The following is a 16,085-nucleotide window of genomic DNA, read 5'->3' as shown; positions in this document are numbered from 1 at the left end:
ATAAGGCTATATTCACATGACGTGAGAAAACGGGCAGTTAACAATGGATCAACTGTCAGTTTTTCATGGCTCGTTTGCATCAATGTGTCTCAAAATTTGAATCCATACCGTCTGACTGTTTTTCACCGACATTTGCCATCCATTTTTCATGGACATTAAAAAAATGGATGAATTACGCGCGTTGCACGGATGTATATCCCGTTCGTCTGAATAAGCCCTTAGGGCTTAGGGCTTATTCAGACAAACGGGATATACGTCCGTGCAACGCGCGTGATTTTCACGAGCGTCGCACGGACCTATATTAGTCTATGAGGCCGTGCAGACAGTTGCGTGATTTTTACGCAGTGTGAGTCCGCTGCGAAAACTCACGACATGTCCGTTCTTTGTGCATATTTCGCGCATCACGCACCCATTGAAGTCAATGGGTGCGTGAAAATCACGCGCACCTCACGGAAGCACTTTCGTGGGATGAGCGTGATTCGCGCAACAGCTGTCAAACTATGAATGTAAACAGAAAAGCACCATGTGCTTTTCTGTTTACAAGCATCCAAACGGCGTGTCATAATGATGGCGGCTGCGCGAAAATCACGCAGCCGCGCATCATACGGGGCTGACACACGGAGCTGTTAAGTAAATTTTGCGCGCGCAAAACGCACACGCTCGTGTGAATCCGGCCTTATGCTTGTGTTTAATTATCATTTTTAGTAGATATGAGAAATTGATATTTCAACAGTGCGGCTGTTGCTACTGAATATTTGCTATTTTATCACAATGCACATTTATCTATTATCTGTCAGATATTTCTGTTTTTTTATTGTCAAGTAATTGTAGCTTTGCAGCTTCTAATAAACAGACCAGCTCTAACTTGTGTTATCTCTTATAGACACCTCTCTCATCAGACTTTTTGTATAGTCGAGGAAGGCTCAATTTGGCGGCAAAATTCATTCCTCAGGGCGCTGATGGTGAGTTTTCTCTTATTATTTTTTGGTCTGCTACTTTACATTATTTTGTGATCTAATTGTACTCTATTTCTTCAAATAGGTCTTGAGTAAGTCATTGTTCATCACCTTTTTATTACCTTGCCACACTTTTTTCTTAATGGCAGGTTTAGGACTTCCACCTTCTGGAGAACTGCATATTTGGGTGAAGGAGGCACAGCAACTTGTTCCTCATAAAGCTGGGAACATTAGTTCATTCGTAAAATGGTATAGTAGCAGAAGACATTATATTTACATTTTTACCCCGAAGCTTGGCCAATATTGCGGATGAGGGCTTTACATTGTGCTTGCATTTACACTTAAGTGTATTAGCCTGCAATACATTAACTTTTGTCTTACCTCCATATAGCTGTGTTCTCCCAGATGACAGCCCATCAAGTATTCAGCGCACACGAGTTATCCAACGTAGTTTACGACCAATGTACAATCACACCATGGTATATGATGGTTTTCGGATGCAGGACCTGGCTGAAGCATGTGTAGAATTCACTGTCTGTGATCAAGGAGCCATGTCCAGTCGACCACTTGGAGGAATTCGTCTCAGTACTGGTCGAGGTAAATCTATGACTTTATTTCCATCTCCTTAACAGAATTTGATATTTATTAATTACAGCCATTAGCTAATTATAAATGAATAAATTAATACATTTTGCCTCCAAAATGACTTTAAGGGTATATTCACAGGGTTTGCTGCGCTGCCGAAAACCACACTGATAAAACGCATGTGTTTTTACTGTGCAGTTAGTACAGAAATAGCGGCTAATTGCGGTAAAAAGGCATGCTGTTTTTTTTCGTTGCGGTTGTCGGCCACGCGGCAAAATCTCACAGTGTCGATAGACCCTAACTCCACTTATAACACACTGGTAATTATTATATAGCCCATGGTCCATCTAAAAATAATCCGTTGTGTAAATTTGTTTTTGCTCCAGAGCCACACTCAAATCTAACAGGTGGTCTTGAGCCACATTAGGTATTAAAAGAAGGAAAAGTTCATGAAATATTGTTAAAAACTTAAATAAAATGGCCTCAACCAAGTCAATATGAAAAGAAGAAGAAGAAGAAAAAGAGGAAGAAGAAATTCAGCTTGTGACAATGATCTTGTGTTGGTGCAAAGACAAGTTCAACAGGGACTATTGTTCATTCGTCATGGTGCCAAATTTCAATAATGCTGTAACAACCCTGTTGTCATTGGTACATAATCATACCTACAACTGCCAGCAGCTAGGGAACCACATGTATGAGGCCGGAAGAGCACATGTGGCATTGGGAATATTGGTTAAAGAAATATTAACACTCACTTTGTTTGTCTATACCTTCTCCAGCTGGTTGGATCTTCATCACTTCTCTCCTGCGGTCTCTAGCTGATGGTACAATATTCTGCTGGTGCTACAGTTTTGTGGAGTGAACAAAATGATATAGTTAAAATTTTGAAAAAAGACATAGGTCAATTCTGAATTATACGTCTCAATGCCATTAATCCGTTAGCCACATCTGATGTACTATAATGCCATATGTATGCCATCACAATATGGAACAGGCTAAGGAGCTGAGCCCACGCCATAAACGGCAGGTGCCAGATGTTTCAAACAGCTGACACACGGTGGCAATGGTCGGAATCGATAGCTGCCTCTGTGCCAAATGGCTCCTTCCCGCATGTCACGAACTAGGGTATGTGGACTCACTAGGCCGCTCCGCCGTAGCGAAGAGGCAGCTGGCCAACTCACAGTCTATGCACAGTCTTGTGGAAGAGGTGCATAGCACAAGGGTACCTGAGATAGTCCAGACAGCGACAGGGCTCCGGCACAGATGGGGCTAGGTTTGGCAGGTTGTGCCAGATGGCACCAGAAATGGCAGATGACACCAGACGTGGTGTATCCGGCAGGCGGCACAACACGACTCTGATACAAGGCAGGCTCAGGAATGAAACACAGCACGGGATACAGGAGATAGGATGCAGGGAACAGGAACACTGGGAGCAGGAAAAGACTAAGGGACCATTTGCAATACGAACATGGGAAAAGTACGAACAATGCTCAAGCAAGATGTGCGAGGGCAGAGCCCTTTTCATAGTCCAGGGTGCACTGAGGATAGGATAGGGAACTTTTAAGGAGTGCGCACGCTGGCCCTTTAAGGCCGGGGACTATCGCACGTGCACCCCGTCGCACAGTCCTGGAAGGGAAGGCCACACCAGCCGGCGTCTCCGGGGTGGAGGATGCCGGCAAGCGGCCAGGAAGTTGCGGTCGCCGAGGGTGAGCGGCAGCGGTCCGCGACTGCAGCCATAACAGTACCCCCCCTTACGCCCCCTCTTCTTAGGTCCGGAGCGTAAGAGAAACTTTTTAATGAGGGCAGGTGCACTAAGGTTCTTTTCTGGCTCCCAAGACCTCTCCTTAGGACCAAACCCTCTCCAGTCTACCAGATAGAATGTCCTCCCTCCTACTCTCTTGCAGTCCAGAATCTTCCTCACCTCGAATACTTCAGAAGGACCACTGGAAGCAACTATTGAACCAAGGGCTTTACTATAGCGGTTCAGGACCACGGGTTTAAAGAGAACCTTTCACCTTCTCATACATGTGCATCTGAGTGCAGCATGTAATGGGCAGGGCTGCACCAACCCTGGGGCACTTTAAATTTTTTTTCTACCCTCCTCCGTTATTTAGATATTGGTGCCATTATATTTGGCGCCCGATATTTAAATAACCCCCTGAACATGGCTGTGACACTGTCCAATCAGCTACGGACAGCATCAGAGCAAGAGCTGGAGAGAGGTGAGCGTGTGCGCGCGCACGCTCTCTTCAGCTCTCGGCAGACAAGGACAAGACGGATCAGCAGACAAGTACAAGACTGTGTGATATCTCGCAAGAGATCACAGCCTTGTCCTTGTCCGCCGAGAGCTGAAGAGAGCGTGCGCGTGCACACTCTCCTCTCTCCAGCTCTTGCTGTGACACTGTCCATAGCTGATTGGACAGTGTCACAGCCATGTTACATGCCCCCTTGCTATTACATGCCTCATTGACAGTTCAGGAGGTTATTTTAATATCGGGCGCCAAATATAAGATCACTGATATCTAAATAACGGAGGAGGTTAGATTTTTTTTTTAAAGTACCCCAGGGTTTGTGCAACCCTGCCCATTACATGCTGCACTCAGCTGCACATGTATGGGCAGGTGAAAGGTTCCCTTAAAGGAGGGATACGTGGAACAAGTTAGGAATCTTGAGAGTAGGAGGCAACCAAAGTTTATAGGATACAGGGTTAATCCGTTGTAGAACCTCGAAAGGAACCTGGGAGCGAATTTGTGGGAAGACATCTTGAGTCTATTGTTTCTTAAGGACAGCCAGACTTTGACTCCAGGAGAGAACTGAGGAGGGACTTTTCTTCTTTTATTGGCATGCCTTTTCATGCGGTCCACTGCTTGGAGAATCGCAGCCTTAGTTTGCTCCCAGATGTGAATAAATGAGCCAAACGAAGAGTTAGGTGCCGGTACTTCAGTCGTGGCTGGCACAGGAAGAGGAACTCGAGGATGCTGGCTGTACACGATGTAGAAAGGAGACGAGGCAGTAAACTCACTTGGGTGATTGTTGTATGAGAATTCCACCCAAGGCAGAAGTTGTACCCAATTGTCGTGTTGGGCGACAAAAAGGACGAAGGTAATTCTCTAAAATCTTGTTGGTCCTCTCCACCTGACCATTGGACTGAGGGTGATAGGCAGAAGAGATGTCCAGTGCAACGTTTATCTGGTTGGACAGGGCTCTCCAGAATTTGGATGTAAACTGTACACCCCAATATGTAGAGGAAGTCCGTGTAGCCGGAAGTTGTGCAAAATAAACAGGCTTGCCAGGCGAGGAGCAGATGGACGGCCAGTCAGAGGGGTGAAATGTGTAATTTTAGAGATCCGATCCACTACTACCCAAATTGTAGTACACCCAGCTGAAGGAGGAAGGTCTGTAATAAAGTCCATAGCGGTATGCTGCCAAGGGGCATCAGGAACGGGCAGGGGTAGGAGCAGACCAGTAGGTTTGGAGCGGGAAGACTTGTTCGAGGCACAGTTCGTACATGAAGAGACATAGTCCGCAACATCTCTTGGCAGTGTGGGCCACCAGTACTGATGGGCTATGAAGTCCAGAGTCTTTCGAACACCTGAGTGCCCCGCCAATTTGGAGCTGTGTCCCCAGCGGAGAATTCTGATCCTGTCGGCAAGGCGGACAAAAGTCTTTCCAGGAGGAATGTCTCTAATTTCCAACGGGCTAGCGACAATAATCCTAGACGGGTCTATAATATATTGAGGAATTTCTTCAGTGTCATTAGTCTTAAATGATCGGGACACGGCGTCAGCCTTCACATTCTTAACAGCAGGGCAGAAGTGAAGCAAGAATTGAAACCTGGCGAAGAACAACGACCACTTGGCTTGGCGAGGATTTAGTCGTTGTGCTGACTGTAAGTACGTAAGGTTCTTGTGGTCCGTATAAATGACAATAGGGTGAACCGCGCCCTCCAGCAATTGGCTCCATTCCTCTAATGCTAACTTGACAGCTAGCAACTCCCGATCCCCGATGGAATAGTTGCGCTATGCTGGGGAAAACAATTTTGAGAAGAAGCCACTGGCCACCATCTTGCCCATAAAGTTCTTTTGACATAGTAGTGCTCCAGCACCCACAGAAAATGTGTCCACTTCCAGAAAGAACTGCCGAGAACCATCAGGGTGGTGAAGGACAGATGCTGAAGTGAAAGCCCTCTTGAGCTTAGTAAATGCCGATTCTGCCGCTGGCGTTCACCCCCTTCTTGGTGAGGGCCGAGATTGGAGCAGTCAAAGATGAGTAGTTCGGGACGAATTGCTTATAGAAGTTTGCGAATCCCATAAATCTTTGTATGGACCGAAGACCCTGTGGGCCTGGTCACTCTAAGACGGATCTCACCTTCTCTGGATCCATCTATAGGCCACGGTCAGACACAATGTAGCCCAGGAAGGGCAGAGATTTTTTTTTGAACACACATTTCTACATTTTAGCATATAGGCAATTCTCCCTCAACCGCGACAGGACTTGGCGAACGTGCCTCCGATGTGTCCAGATAGACCACCACACAGACATACAGCAGATCCCGAAAAATGTCATTTACAAATTCTTGCAACACAGCTGGAGCATTACACAGTCCAAAGGGCATCACAAGGTATTCGTAATGGCCGTCACGGGTGTTAAATGTGGTTTTCCATTTGTCTCCTCTGCGGATACGGATCAAATTATATGCTCCGCGTAGATCCAGCTTTGTGAATACCGTGGCCCCACAAATTCTATCAAAAAGTTCTGAGATGAGCGGCAGGGGATATTTATTTTTAACCGTAATTTGGTTCAGATACATGGACGAAGAGATCCGTTCTTTTTCACAAAGAAGAATCCGGCTCTGGCCAGGGAGGAAGATTTCCGGATGAACCCTCTCTCTCGGTTCTCCTTAACATAGGCGGATATGGCTAGGGTCTCTGGCAGGGAAAGAGGATAAATGTGCCGTCGAGGCGGTGAAGCATCAGGGGGTAAGTCAACAGGGCAGTCGTAGATGCGATGAGGAGGAAGAGTCTCTGCTTCCCTCTTACTGAAGACGTCCGCAAAATTAGCATAATGAGATGGTAGATCGGAGAGTGACTGAGGCAGTGGAGGCAAAACAGGATGGACCTGTGGCAGGCAGCGGCTAAGACATCTGGGTCCCCATTGGAGGACCTCTCCAGAATTCCAGTCAAGGGCCGGGTCGTGTAGATTAAGCCAAGGCAGGCCCAGCAGGACTGGATTGATGGCTTTAGGCAGGACGAGGAGGGTGATCTGTTCCGAGGGAAGAAATCCGATTTGTAACGTCAGTGGTTTTGTGATAGACACAATAGGATCAGGCAATGATAGTACATTTACAAAAGCAACAGCCAGGGGACTCTCTAGAAGAACTGTGGGTAGATGTAGGCGATCCATATAATCCTGCTGGATGAAATTTGCAGCTGCCCAGGAATCAAGATAGGCAGAGTAGGAGTGTGATGTCTCTCCCGAGATGATGGTCACAGGAATAGATAATTTGGGAGAGGTTTTGACGTTTGGCGTGAGTCCCACCTAGAGTTGCCTCTCCAACCAACCCTAGGTGCTGGAGTTTCCCAGTTTTTGTGGACATTGGCGCACGAAATGGCCTTTAAGGCTGTAATACAGACTCAGACCTGAAGAGCGTCTGTGCTGTTTCTCCTGCTCGGACAACCTGACTACCTGCATTGGTTCTTCAGGTAGAGCAACATGAGGGGCAGTAGTATCTCTGGAACGAGGGTGCCAATCTGTGAAAACGTCTGTCCCACCGAACCTCCTAATCGCATTCCTGGATCCTTATGTCGACCCGAGTAGCCAACAGGATAAAGTCATCTAAGGTAGGAGCAAGGTTGTGGGCTGCTAGCTCATCCTTAATGTGTGAGGATGACAGTCCCTGCCGAAAGGTCGCCACCTACGCTTCATTGTTCCATGTCAAATCTGCTGCCAGGGTACGGAAGGAGATGGCATACTCTCCTACTGTGGACCCTCCTTGCTTGATGGTTAGCAGAGTTGTCGCTGCAGAGGATGTTGAACCTGGCTCCTCGAACACGGCGCGAAAAGTCTGTTAGAACAAGGCTAGGTCCAAGAATTGTGACCGCTGTCGTTCCAGGATCGGGTTCGCCCAGGCGAGGGCCTTGCCAGCGAGGAGGGAGATAATGAACGCTACCTTGGCCTCATCAGAGAGGAAGAGATCAGCTTGCTGTCTAAAGTGAAGTGAAGCACGGGATACAGGAGATAGGATGCAGGGAACGGGAACACTGGGAGCAGGAAAACACTAAGGGACCATTTGCAATACGAACATGGGAAAAGTACAAACAGCGCTCGGGCAAGGAGTGGGAGGGCAGAGCCCTTTTTATAGTTCAGAGTGCACTGGGGATAGGATAGGGAACTTTTATGGAGTGCACGCGCTGGCCCTTTAAGGTTGGGAACGTACGCCCGCACCCCATCGCACAGTCCAGGAAGGGAAGGCCGCGACAGCTGGCGCTTTCGGGGAGGAGGACGTCGGCAGACTGCCAGGAAGTTGCAGTCCGCGACCGCATCCATAACACCGCAACAAAATCTCAGGATGCCAATCGGCTGCCATGGCAGTCGGAGGCCTATTAAAGGCTTTCTGCCAGAGGCACGGCTTAAAGGGAACCTGTCACCAGCATTTCACCTATTAAACCGACTATACCTGGTGGTAGTGGGTGAAAAATCATTTCTATATAACCTATAATTATCTTCTTAGTCGGCTCTGTAGCTTTAGTATTCAGCTTTTTAGTGTTCCCACACCGTATGCTAATGAGCAGAAAAGAGTCAGATCTTCATTTGAAAAGAGTCAAATCTTCGTTTGGAAAGAGTCATAGCTTCATTCCTCAAGTCTTTCCAAGTTTACTTCGCCTCCTTACTTTTGATTGACAGCTCCTCGCCTTCCCCCAGCACACAAAATCCTGCGCTTGTGCATTGATGTCCTCTTTTGGTGTGTGCGCACAAAGGGACACCGCATAATTACGATAAAAGGCGCAAAACGTTTGCAGACCGATATTTACAGTCGGAAGAGGAGTTTAGGAGCGGGGATAACGGCAATGAACTTTTTATAGCAGCGGCCAGTGAGGGAGAAGTAAAGTTCAATAGGTGAAATGCTGGTGACAGGTTCCCTTTAACAGTTGGACGCAGCCTGTTTTGGCCTTGTGGCACAGACGATTTTTTCAAATCTGACTTGTGTTACTTTATGTGGTAATAACTTGGGAATGCTTTTACCTAGCCAAGCGATTCTGAGATTGTTTTCTCGTGACATATTGTACTTTATGTTAGTGGAAAAATTATTGGAAAAATGGTCAATAAATTCAATATTTATTAGTGAAAAACAACAAAATGTAGAGAAAATTTGCAAAAATTTGCATTTTTCTAAATTTAAATGAATCTGCTTTTAAAACAAATAGTAATATCATACAACGTAGTCACTAGTTAACAATTTCTATGTGTACTTTATGTTTGCATCATTTTTTGAATGCCCTTTTATTTCATCTAGGACAATGTTTAGAACGTTAGCAGCAATTTCTCACATTTTCAAGAAAATTTCAAAAGGCTATTTTTACAGGGACCAGTTCAGTTCTGACGTGGTTTTGAAGGCCTTATATATTTGAAACCCCCAATAAATCACCCCATTTTAAATACTGCACCCTTCAAAGTATCCAAAACAGCATTCAGAAAGTTTCTTAACCCTTTAGGCGTTTCACAGGAAATTAAGCAAAGAGGGGAAATTTACAAATGTCTTTTTTTTTGCCGAAATTCATTTGTAATACATGTTTTTTCTCTAATGCAAAAGGTTTTACCAGAGAAACGCAACTCAATATTTATTGCCCAGATTCTGCAGTTTTTAGAAATATCCCACATGTGGCTCTAATGTGCTACTGGACTGAAACACAGGCCTCAGAAGCAAAGGAGCACCTAGAGGATTTTGGGGCCTCCTTTTTTTTTAGATTATATTTTAGGCACCATGTCAGTTTTGAAGAGGTCTTGTGGTGCTAAAACAGTGGAAACCCCCCAAAATTGACCCCATTTTGGAAACTAAACCCCTCAAGGAATTTATCTAGGGGTATAGTTAGCATTTTGATCCCACTGCTATTTTGCTATATTTATTGGAGTTAGTCTGTGAAAATGAAAATCTACTTTTTTTCTGAAAAAAGATAGAAATTGTTACTATTTACAAGGACTAAAGAAGAAAATACAGCCCAAAATTTGTAAAGCATCTTCTCCCGATTACGTAAATACCCCATATGTGGTAATAAACTGCTGGACCCACAGCAAGGCTCAGACGTAAAGGAGCGCCATTTGGATTTTGAAGCGCAGATTTTGCTGTATTGGTTATCATTGCCATGTCTTGTTTGCAATGCACTGATGGGACCAAAACAGTGGAAACTCACCAAAAGTGACCCCATTTTGGAAACTACACCCCTCAATGAATTTTTCTAGAGGTATGGTTACAATTTTGACACCACAGGTTTTTTGCAGAATTTAGTGGAATTAGGCTGTGAAAATTAATATCAACATTGTTGTCTACTAAACTGTTGAATTTTTTATTTTCACAAGGGATAAAGGAGAAAAAGCACCCCAACAGTTGTAAAGCAATTTCTCACGAGTACGGCAATACCCCACATGTGGTCATAAATGGTTTCTTTATTAGAAATTAATTAACCCTTTCAGGACTGATTCTTTGTTTGCTTTTTCATTTTCGTTTTTCACTCCCCGCATTCCAAACTCCATAAATTTTTTATTTTTCCATCAGTAGAGTGGTGTGAGGGATTATTTTTTGTAGTTTTATTGACACCATTTAAAGTACCAAGTACCATGTACTGTACTGGTAATCTGAAAAAAAAATATTTGCGGGATGAAAAAACTGTGATTGCTCCATTGTTTTTTGGGTTTCGTTTTTACCACTTTTACCGTACGGTAAAAAAGACAAATTAACTTTATTTTGCGTCTCAATACGATTACAGAGATATCAAATTTATATAGTTTTTTTTTTTACTACTTTTACAACTAATTTTTTTTTGTATCAACACATTCTTATAAATGAAGAAGATGCTTTTATTTTTCCCTTCATTTCTTTAACAACTGTTGCGTGAATCACGCGCAGCACACGGAAGTGCGTGATTTTCACGCACCCATTGACTTCAAATATGTGTACCTTTTTTTAACATTTTCATTTTTTCCCTATAATAAAAGACTTATTATTGGAAAAAAACCCTTTTATTTTTCCCCTTTATAAAACATTTTTATGTAGTCCTCATAGGCTTCCATACATGGCACACTCGGAGGCTGTTATTTGGCCTCCGGTTGCCATAACAACCACATCGGCAACCCCCACAATTGCATGGGGGCTGCCGATGTGCTACAAACCCCGTAAATGCCGCGATCGCAATCAATCGCCGCATGTAAGGGGTTAATTGCCGAAATCAGCGATGAGTCGCTGATCGGCAACAGTGGAGTGTCAGCTGTCAGGGACAGATGACCGCCTGGTTCCCGATGCACACGTCACCGACAGTGTGCATCGGGAACGACACAGTGACTTCCTGTCACTCTGACAGGAAGCCTATCAGGAGGCTGATCATGATAGGCTTCCGTACATGGCAAACACGGAGGCCATTGTTTGGCCTCCGATTGCCATGCTAACCATCTGCAAACCTTGCGATTTCATCGTGAGGTCTGCTGATGTGCTTAAAACCCCTAAAATGTGGCGATTGAAATCGATCGCAGCATTTAAGGTGTTAATTGGCAGCGATGAGCCGCTGAACGGCGACAGTGGAGTGTCAGCTGACGGTAACAGCTGGCCTCCGGGCGCACACTGTCGCTGACAGTGTGCACGGGGAACCGTGCAGCAACTGTACGTCCTTGTGTGCTAAGACACTGGCCACCAGGACGAGTCGTGGTGCGCCTAGGGGTTAAAGAGACTCTGTCACCAGTGTATCAATTCCCTATCTCCTAACTAATTTAATAGGCGCTTTGCTGCTGATAACTACCGTGTGATGTGTTTAAAAAAATATATATATTATTTATGTTATAAGCATTATTCTAAGGCCCCATGCACACGAACGTGTTTTTGCGGCCGCAATTCCCCCGAAAATCCACGGGAGATTTGCGGCCCTATTCTTTTCTATGGGGCCATGCACACGACCATAGTTTTTACAGTCCGTGCATGGCCCGGGAACCCGCACCGCAGAAAGAACGGGCATGTCCTATTACGGACATCTTCTGCGGTCCGGGCTCATTGAAAACAATGACGGCGGCCATGTGCATGTCGTACGATTTGCGGGCGGCCCGCGGCTGACAGTCCGCTGACAGTCCGCTGACAGTCCGCAGCCGCCTGACCCGAAAATCACGGGCATGTACACGGCTATGGTCATGTGCATGAGGCCTAAATATGTAACTGAGCCTTTATTAGACAACTGGGAGGTAACAGCAGCGATTCTCCTGAGGTGGAGCTACGTCACAGCCTCTGACGCTGTCCTATCAGCATGATGCTGCTTTACACAGTGTGAGACACATTCAAGAGGGAAGTGGGATCACTTCAAATAGCCATATCTCGGGCTGGTTCTGGTGGCATATGAAAGAGGAGATTCTAATCTTTCATATGACACCAGGATCTAGCAGTTATAGCTGTGAAACAACTGGAGATATCGCCAGATGAAAACACAGTCGAGAATTGATTTCAATTGGAAGAAGAGGCGTTTTTTCCGGGCAACTGTTTCTTTCTTGCCGCAGTTTCCGCATCTGACCTCCTATGGAAATAAATGGGAGGCAGAAAAAACTCACAGCGCTCGTTGCTGCGTTTTTTTGCCCGTGGCCCTTGCATTAGCTAATTGCCACAAAAAAACATCGAAATAGCGCAGGCAGTTCAAAATCTGCCTTAAAATTCCTGGAGGAAAGTGTGAACTGGACCTAAAGCTCCACAGTACTCTCTTTTAACATGTACCTTAGTGGTAGCAAACAAGGACAGGTGGAACCAGCACTAGGGCTGTGCCAACCTTCTTTTACATAAGATGGAGGTGAGGTGTAAATAAGTTCTGGGTAGACGAGTCGCAATATATGGGGTGTGGTGGTATGTAGAAATGTCAGTCAGGTACTCCATTTTCATTTTATGTTAAAGAGAACCTTTCACCTGCCCAAACATGTGCAGCATGTAATGGGCAGGGTTGCACAAACCCTGGGGCACTTTACATTTTCTCCTACCCTCCTCCATTATTTAGATATCGGTGCAGTTACATTTGGCGCTCAATATTTAAACAACCCCCTGAACTGTCAATGGGGTGTGTAATGGCAAAGGGGTGTGTTACTATGGCTGTGACACTGTCCAATCAGCTACGGACAGTGCCACAGCAAGAGCTGGAGAGAGGAGAGCGTGTACGCGCGCACACTGAGCTCTGAGTGGTGCGCGCATGCTCACTCACTCACAGTGACATGTATGGGCAGGTGAATGGTTTCTTCATGTACTCTTCTTAGACACACCAGTATAGGATAAAGCTTTCTATTGTGTGAATGGATCCTAAACCATGCACTATTTTTTAAAACCCTTTTCTAGTCATTTCCATATTTTAATACTTGATACCTGGAATATTTCTTAAAACACTATATTATTGTATTACAGGAAGCAGTTATAATGTTCCAGTCAGCTGGATGGATTCTACGGAACAGGAAAAAGCATTCTGGGAGACAATTATACAAAAACCAGGAGAATGGACAGAAGTGACACTGCCACTAAGACAGAATCTAACACCCCGCTGATAGCATTCCTCACCTACTTTTACCTCAGATAATAATCATAAATTGGCCATAGACATTAGATAACTGCCAGCCAAAGGTTCCTTAGCTTGTCTTTTTTTACGCCTGTCCCCCATCCCCCCTCCCGATTAACAAGCAGGATTGGATTTGCTGAAAGTTGCGTGGAGGAAGGCGAGGTGAGCGACTCACACCTTTGCTACTTCTACCCGGTGGTAAAACAAGAGGTTCAGATGAAGGAAATACAACATTGGTAATTCTATATTCCTCCTACTGTGAACAGTTGGCATGATCTGCCATTGCCCATACACTTTGGATTGCTGTTTGAACCTGTCAAATCAGGATCTGTGGAGAATGTATATGGGCAACTATAAACATCACTCTTAGGCTATGTTCACACGCAAAATAAAAAATGGCTAAAAATGACAGAGCTGTTTTCAAGGGAAAACAGCCCCTGATGTTCAGCCGTTTCTGTAGCTGAAAACGTTTTTTGAGGCGTTTTTTGGAGCCGTTTTTTAAGCTGTTTTTCCATTGACACAATGGAAAACAACTCCAAAAATGTCACAATAAGTGTATGTGCACACACAAAATCAAAAACGTCTGAAAATATGGAGCTGTTTTCAAGGGAAAACCACTCCTGATTTTCTGAGACGTTTTTTAAGCCAGTCGTGTTTTTCGTGGCATTTTTTACAGCCGTTTTTGGAGCTGTTTTTCTATAGAGTCAATGAAAAACGGCTCCAAAAACAGCTCAAGAAGTGACATGCACTTCTTTTTAGCGGGCGTCTTTTTCCGCGCCGTTTTTTTTAAATGAGGCGTAAAAAAACACCCCGTCGGAACAGAATGCTGTATTTCCTATTGAAATCAATGGGCAGATGTTTGTAGGCGTTCTGCTTCCGATTTTTCAGGCGTTTTTCGAGTCGTAAAAGCCCCGAAATACGCCTGAAAACACTACGTGTGCACATACCCTTAGTGACATTCTGCTTTTTTTTACAGTGCGTCTTCTTATGCTCCGTTTTTTAAAAGGCCCCGTCTGAACTAAACGCCGTTTTTCCTATTGAATTCAATGGACAGATGTTTGTAAGCTTTTAGCTAGCGTTTGAACGTACCCTTAATGAAAAATAGTTTTAAGCACAAATAGCAAATATCCTATTCAGTGGCTATTTCGCTAAGACTGAATCACATTTTATCCTCAGGTGCAGTTTATGGCTGGATTCACACGAGCATGTTCGGTCCGTAAAGGACGGAACGTATTTCGGCCGCAAGTCCCGTATCGAACACCCTGCAGGGAGCCGGGCTCCTAGCATCATAGTTATGTACGACGCTAGGAGTCCCTGCCTCTCCGTGGAACTACTGTCCCGTACTGAAAACATAATTACAGTACGGGACAGTTGTCTCGCAGCGAGGCAGGGACTCCTAGCGTCGTACATAACTATGATGCAGGGAGCCCGGCTCCCTGCAGTGTGTTCGGTCCGGGACTTGCGGCCGAAATATGTTCCGTCTTTACGGACCGAACATGCTTGTGTAAATCCAGCCTAAGACTACTAGATTACTCAAAAATTATGAAATCCCATTGTCTAAATATCTCTGCGAATGCCCAATACTAAATAAAGAAGCTCATCGTGATTTCAGAGACATTGCAAAAAATACATATGTATTATATGTTGTGGAAAGATTTGTATAACAACTTAATAAAAGAAATGCACTTTTATTATTTATGTGTGTATGTCTGTAGAATTATTATTTGATGATGTTTTTATATATTGGGATACTAGCTTTTATACCCGGCGTTGCTCGGGAGGTTGACTTACGATATAGATGGCGTCCATCAGAGCGCCATGCGCATGCGTCAGACACCAGCGCCATGTTGCATGACGCGGGACTCCATTCATGCCCAGTGCAGCACGAGAACACCCCCCCCGCCCCTGCACAAAGCGCACGTGCCAGGGCCGCCGCACATCCCGGCCCTCCGCGCAGCAGACACCATCCCACAGTAGCACAACAAGTGAACAGATGGAATAAGCTCACCTTACCATGCGCCCCCAGTGGACAACTGAGAGTACAAGCAGGAGCAGAAATACTCAGTATTTATGTACTGAGCTTGTTGTTATGATGTATTTTTGTACTGAGCTTGTTTCTGGTGCTGTCTTTATGTACTGAGCTTTGTTCTGGTGCTATATTTATGTACTGAGCTTGGTTCTGGCGTTTTATTTATGTACTGAGCTTGGTTCTAGTGCTGTATATACAGTGGATATGAAAAGTCTACACACCCCTGTTAAAATGCCAGGTTTTTGTCATGTCAAAAAATCAGTACAAGATGATTAATTTCCGTATTCTTCATATGTCTGGGCTGTGGTGTAGGGTGGCAAGACGGAGGCCTTTTATAACAAAGAAAAACATCCAAGCCCGCCTATGTTTTGCAAAGACCTACATAAATTCTGCCAAAAGCATGTGGGAAAACGTCTTATGGTCTGATGATAACAAGGTTGAACTGTTTGGCGCAAAGCCAACACTGCACATCACCAAAAGAACACCATACCCACAGTGAAGCATGGTGAAGGCAGCATTATGCCTTGGGGCTGTTTTTCTGCAGCTGGAACTGGGGCTTTAGTCAAGGTGGAGGGAATTATGAACAGTTCCAAATATCAGTCAATATTGGTACAAAACCTGAAATGGCCTCTGCTAAAAAGCTGAAGATGAATATTATGCAACCACATTATTTTTGTTCTTTATTTTAATTTTCCACCCTAAAAGATTTCAGTTTGTTTTTCAATACAATTGCACAGA

The 16,085-nt window shown here is 44.8% G+C and overlaps 1 protein-coding gene across 1 annotated transcript in view; it reads left to right on the top strand.

The window, feature by feature from the left end:
* The window catches only part of SYTL1 (synaptotagmin like 1), a 118,434-nt gene extending 103,882 nt beyond the window's left edge, over positions 1-14,552 (top strand). The window contains exons 12-15 of the mRNA XM_075850562.1: positions 884-962; positions 1,106-1,205; positions 1,348-1,553; positions 13,171-14,552. Coding sequence (XP_075706677.1) covers positions 884-962; positions 1,106-1,205; positions 1,348-1,553; positions 13,171-13,307 — 522 coding nt within the window. The 3' untranslated portion in view covers positions 13,308-14,552. The remainder of the gene's footprint in view (positions 1-883; positions 963-1,105; positions 1,206-1,347; positions 1,554-13,170) is intronic.
* Positions 14,553-16,085: the final 1,533 nt, after the last annotated feature.

The sequence above is a fragment of the Rhinoderma darwinii genome, chromosome 2, assembly GCF_050947455.1.
Source record: "Rhinoderma darwinii isolate aRhiDar2 chromosome 2, aRhiDar2.hap1, whole genome shotgun sequence".
In the NCBI taxonomy this organism is placed as follows: Eukaryota; Metazoa; Chordata; class Amphibia; order Anura; family Rhinodermatidae; genus Rhinoderma; species Rhinoderma darwinii.
This window is presented reverse-complemented; position numbering and strand designations above follow the sequence as displayed.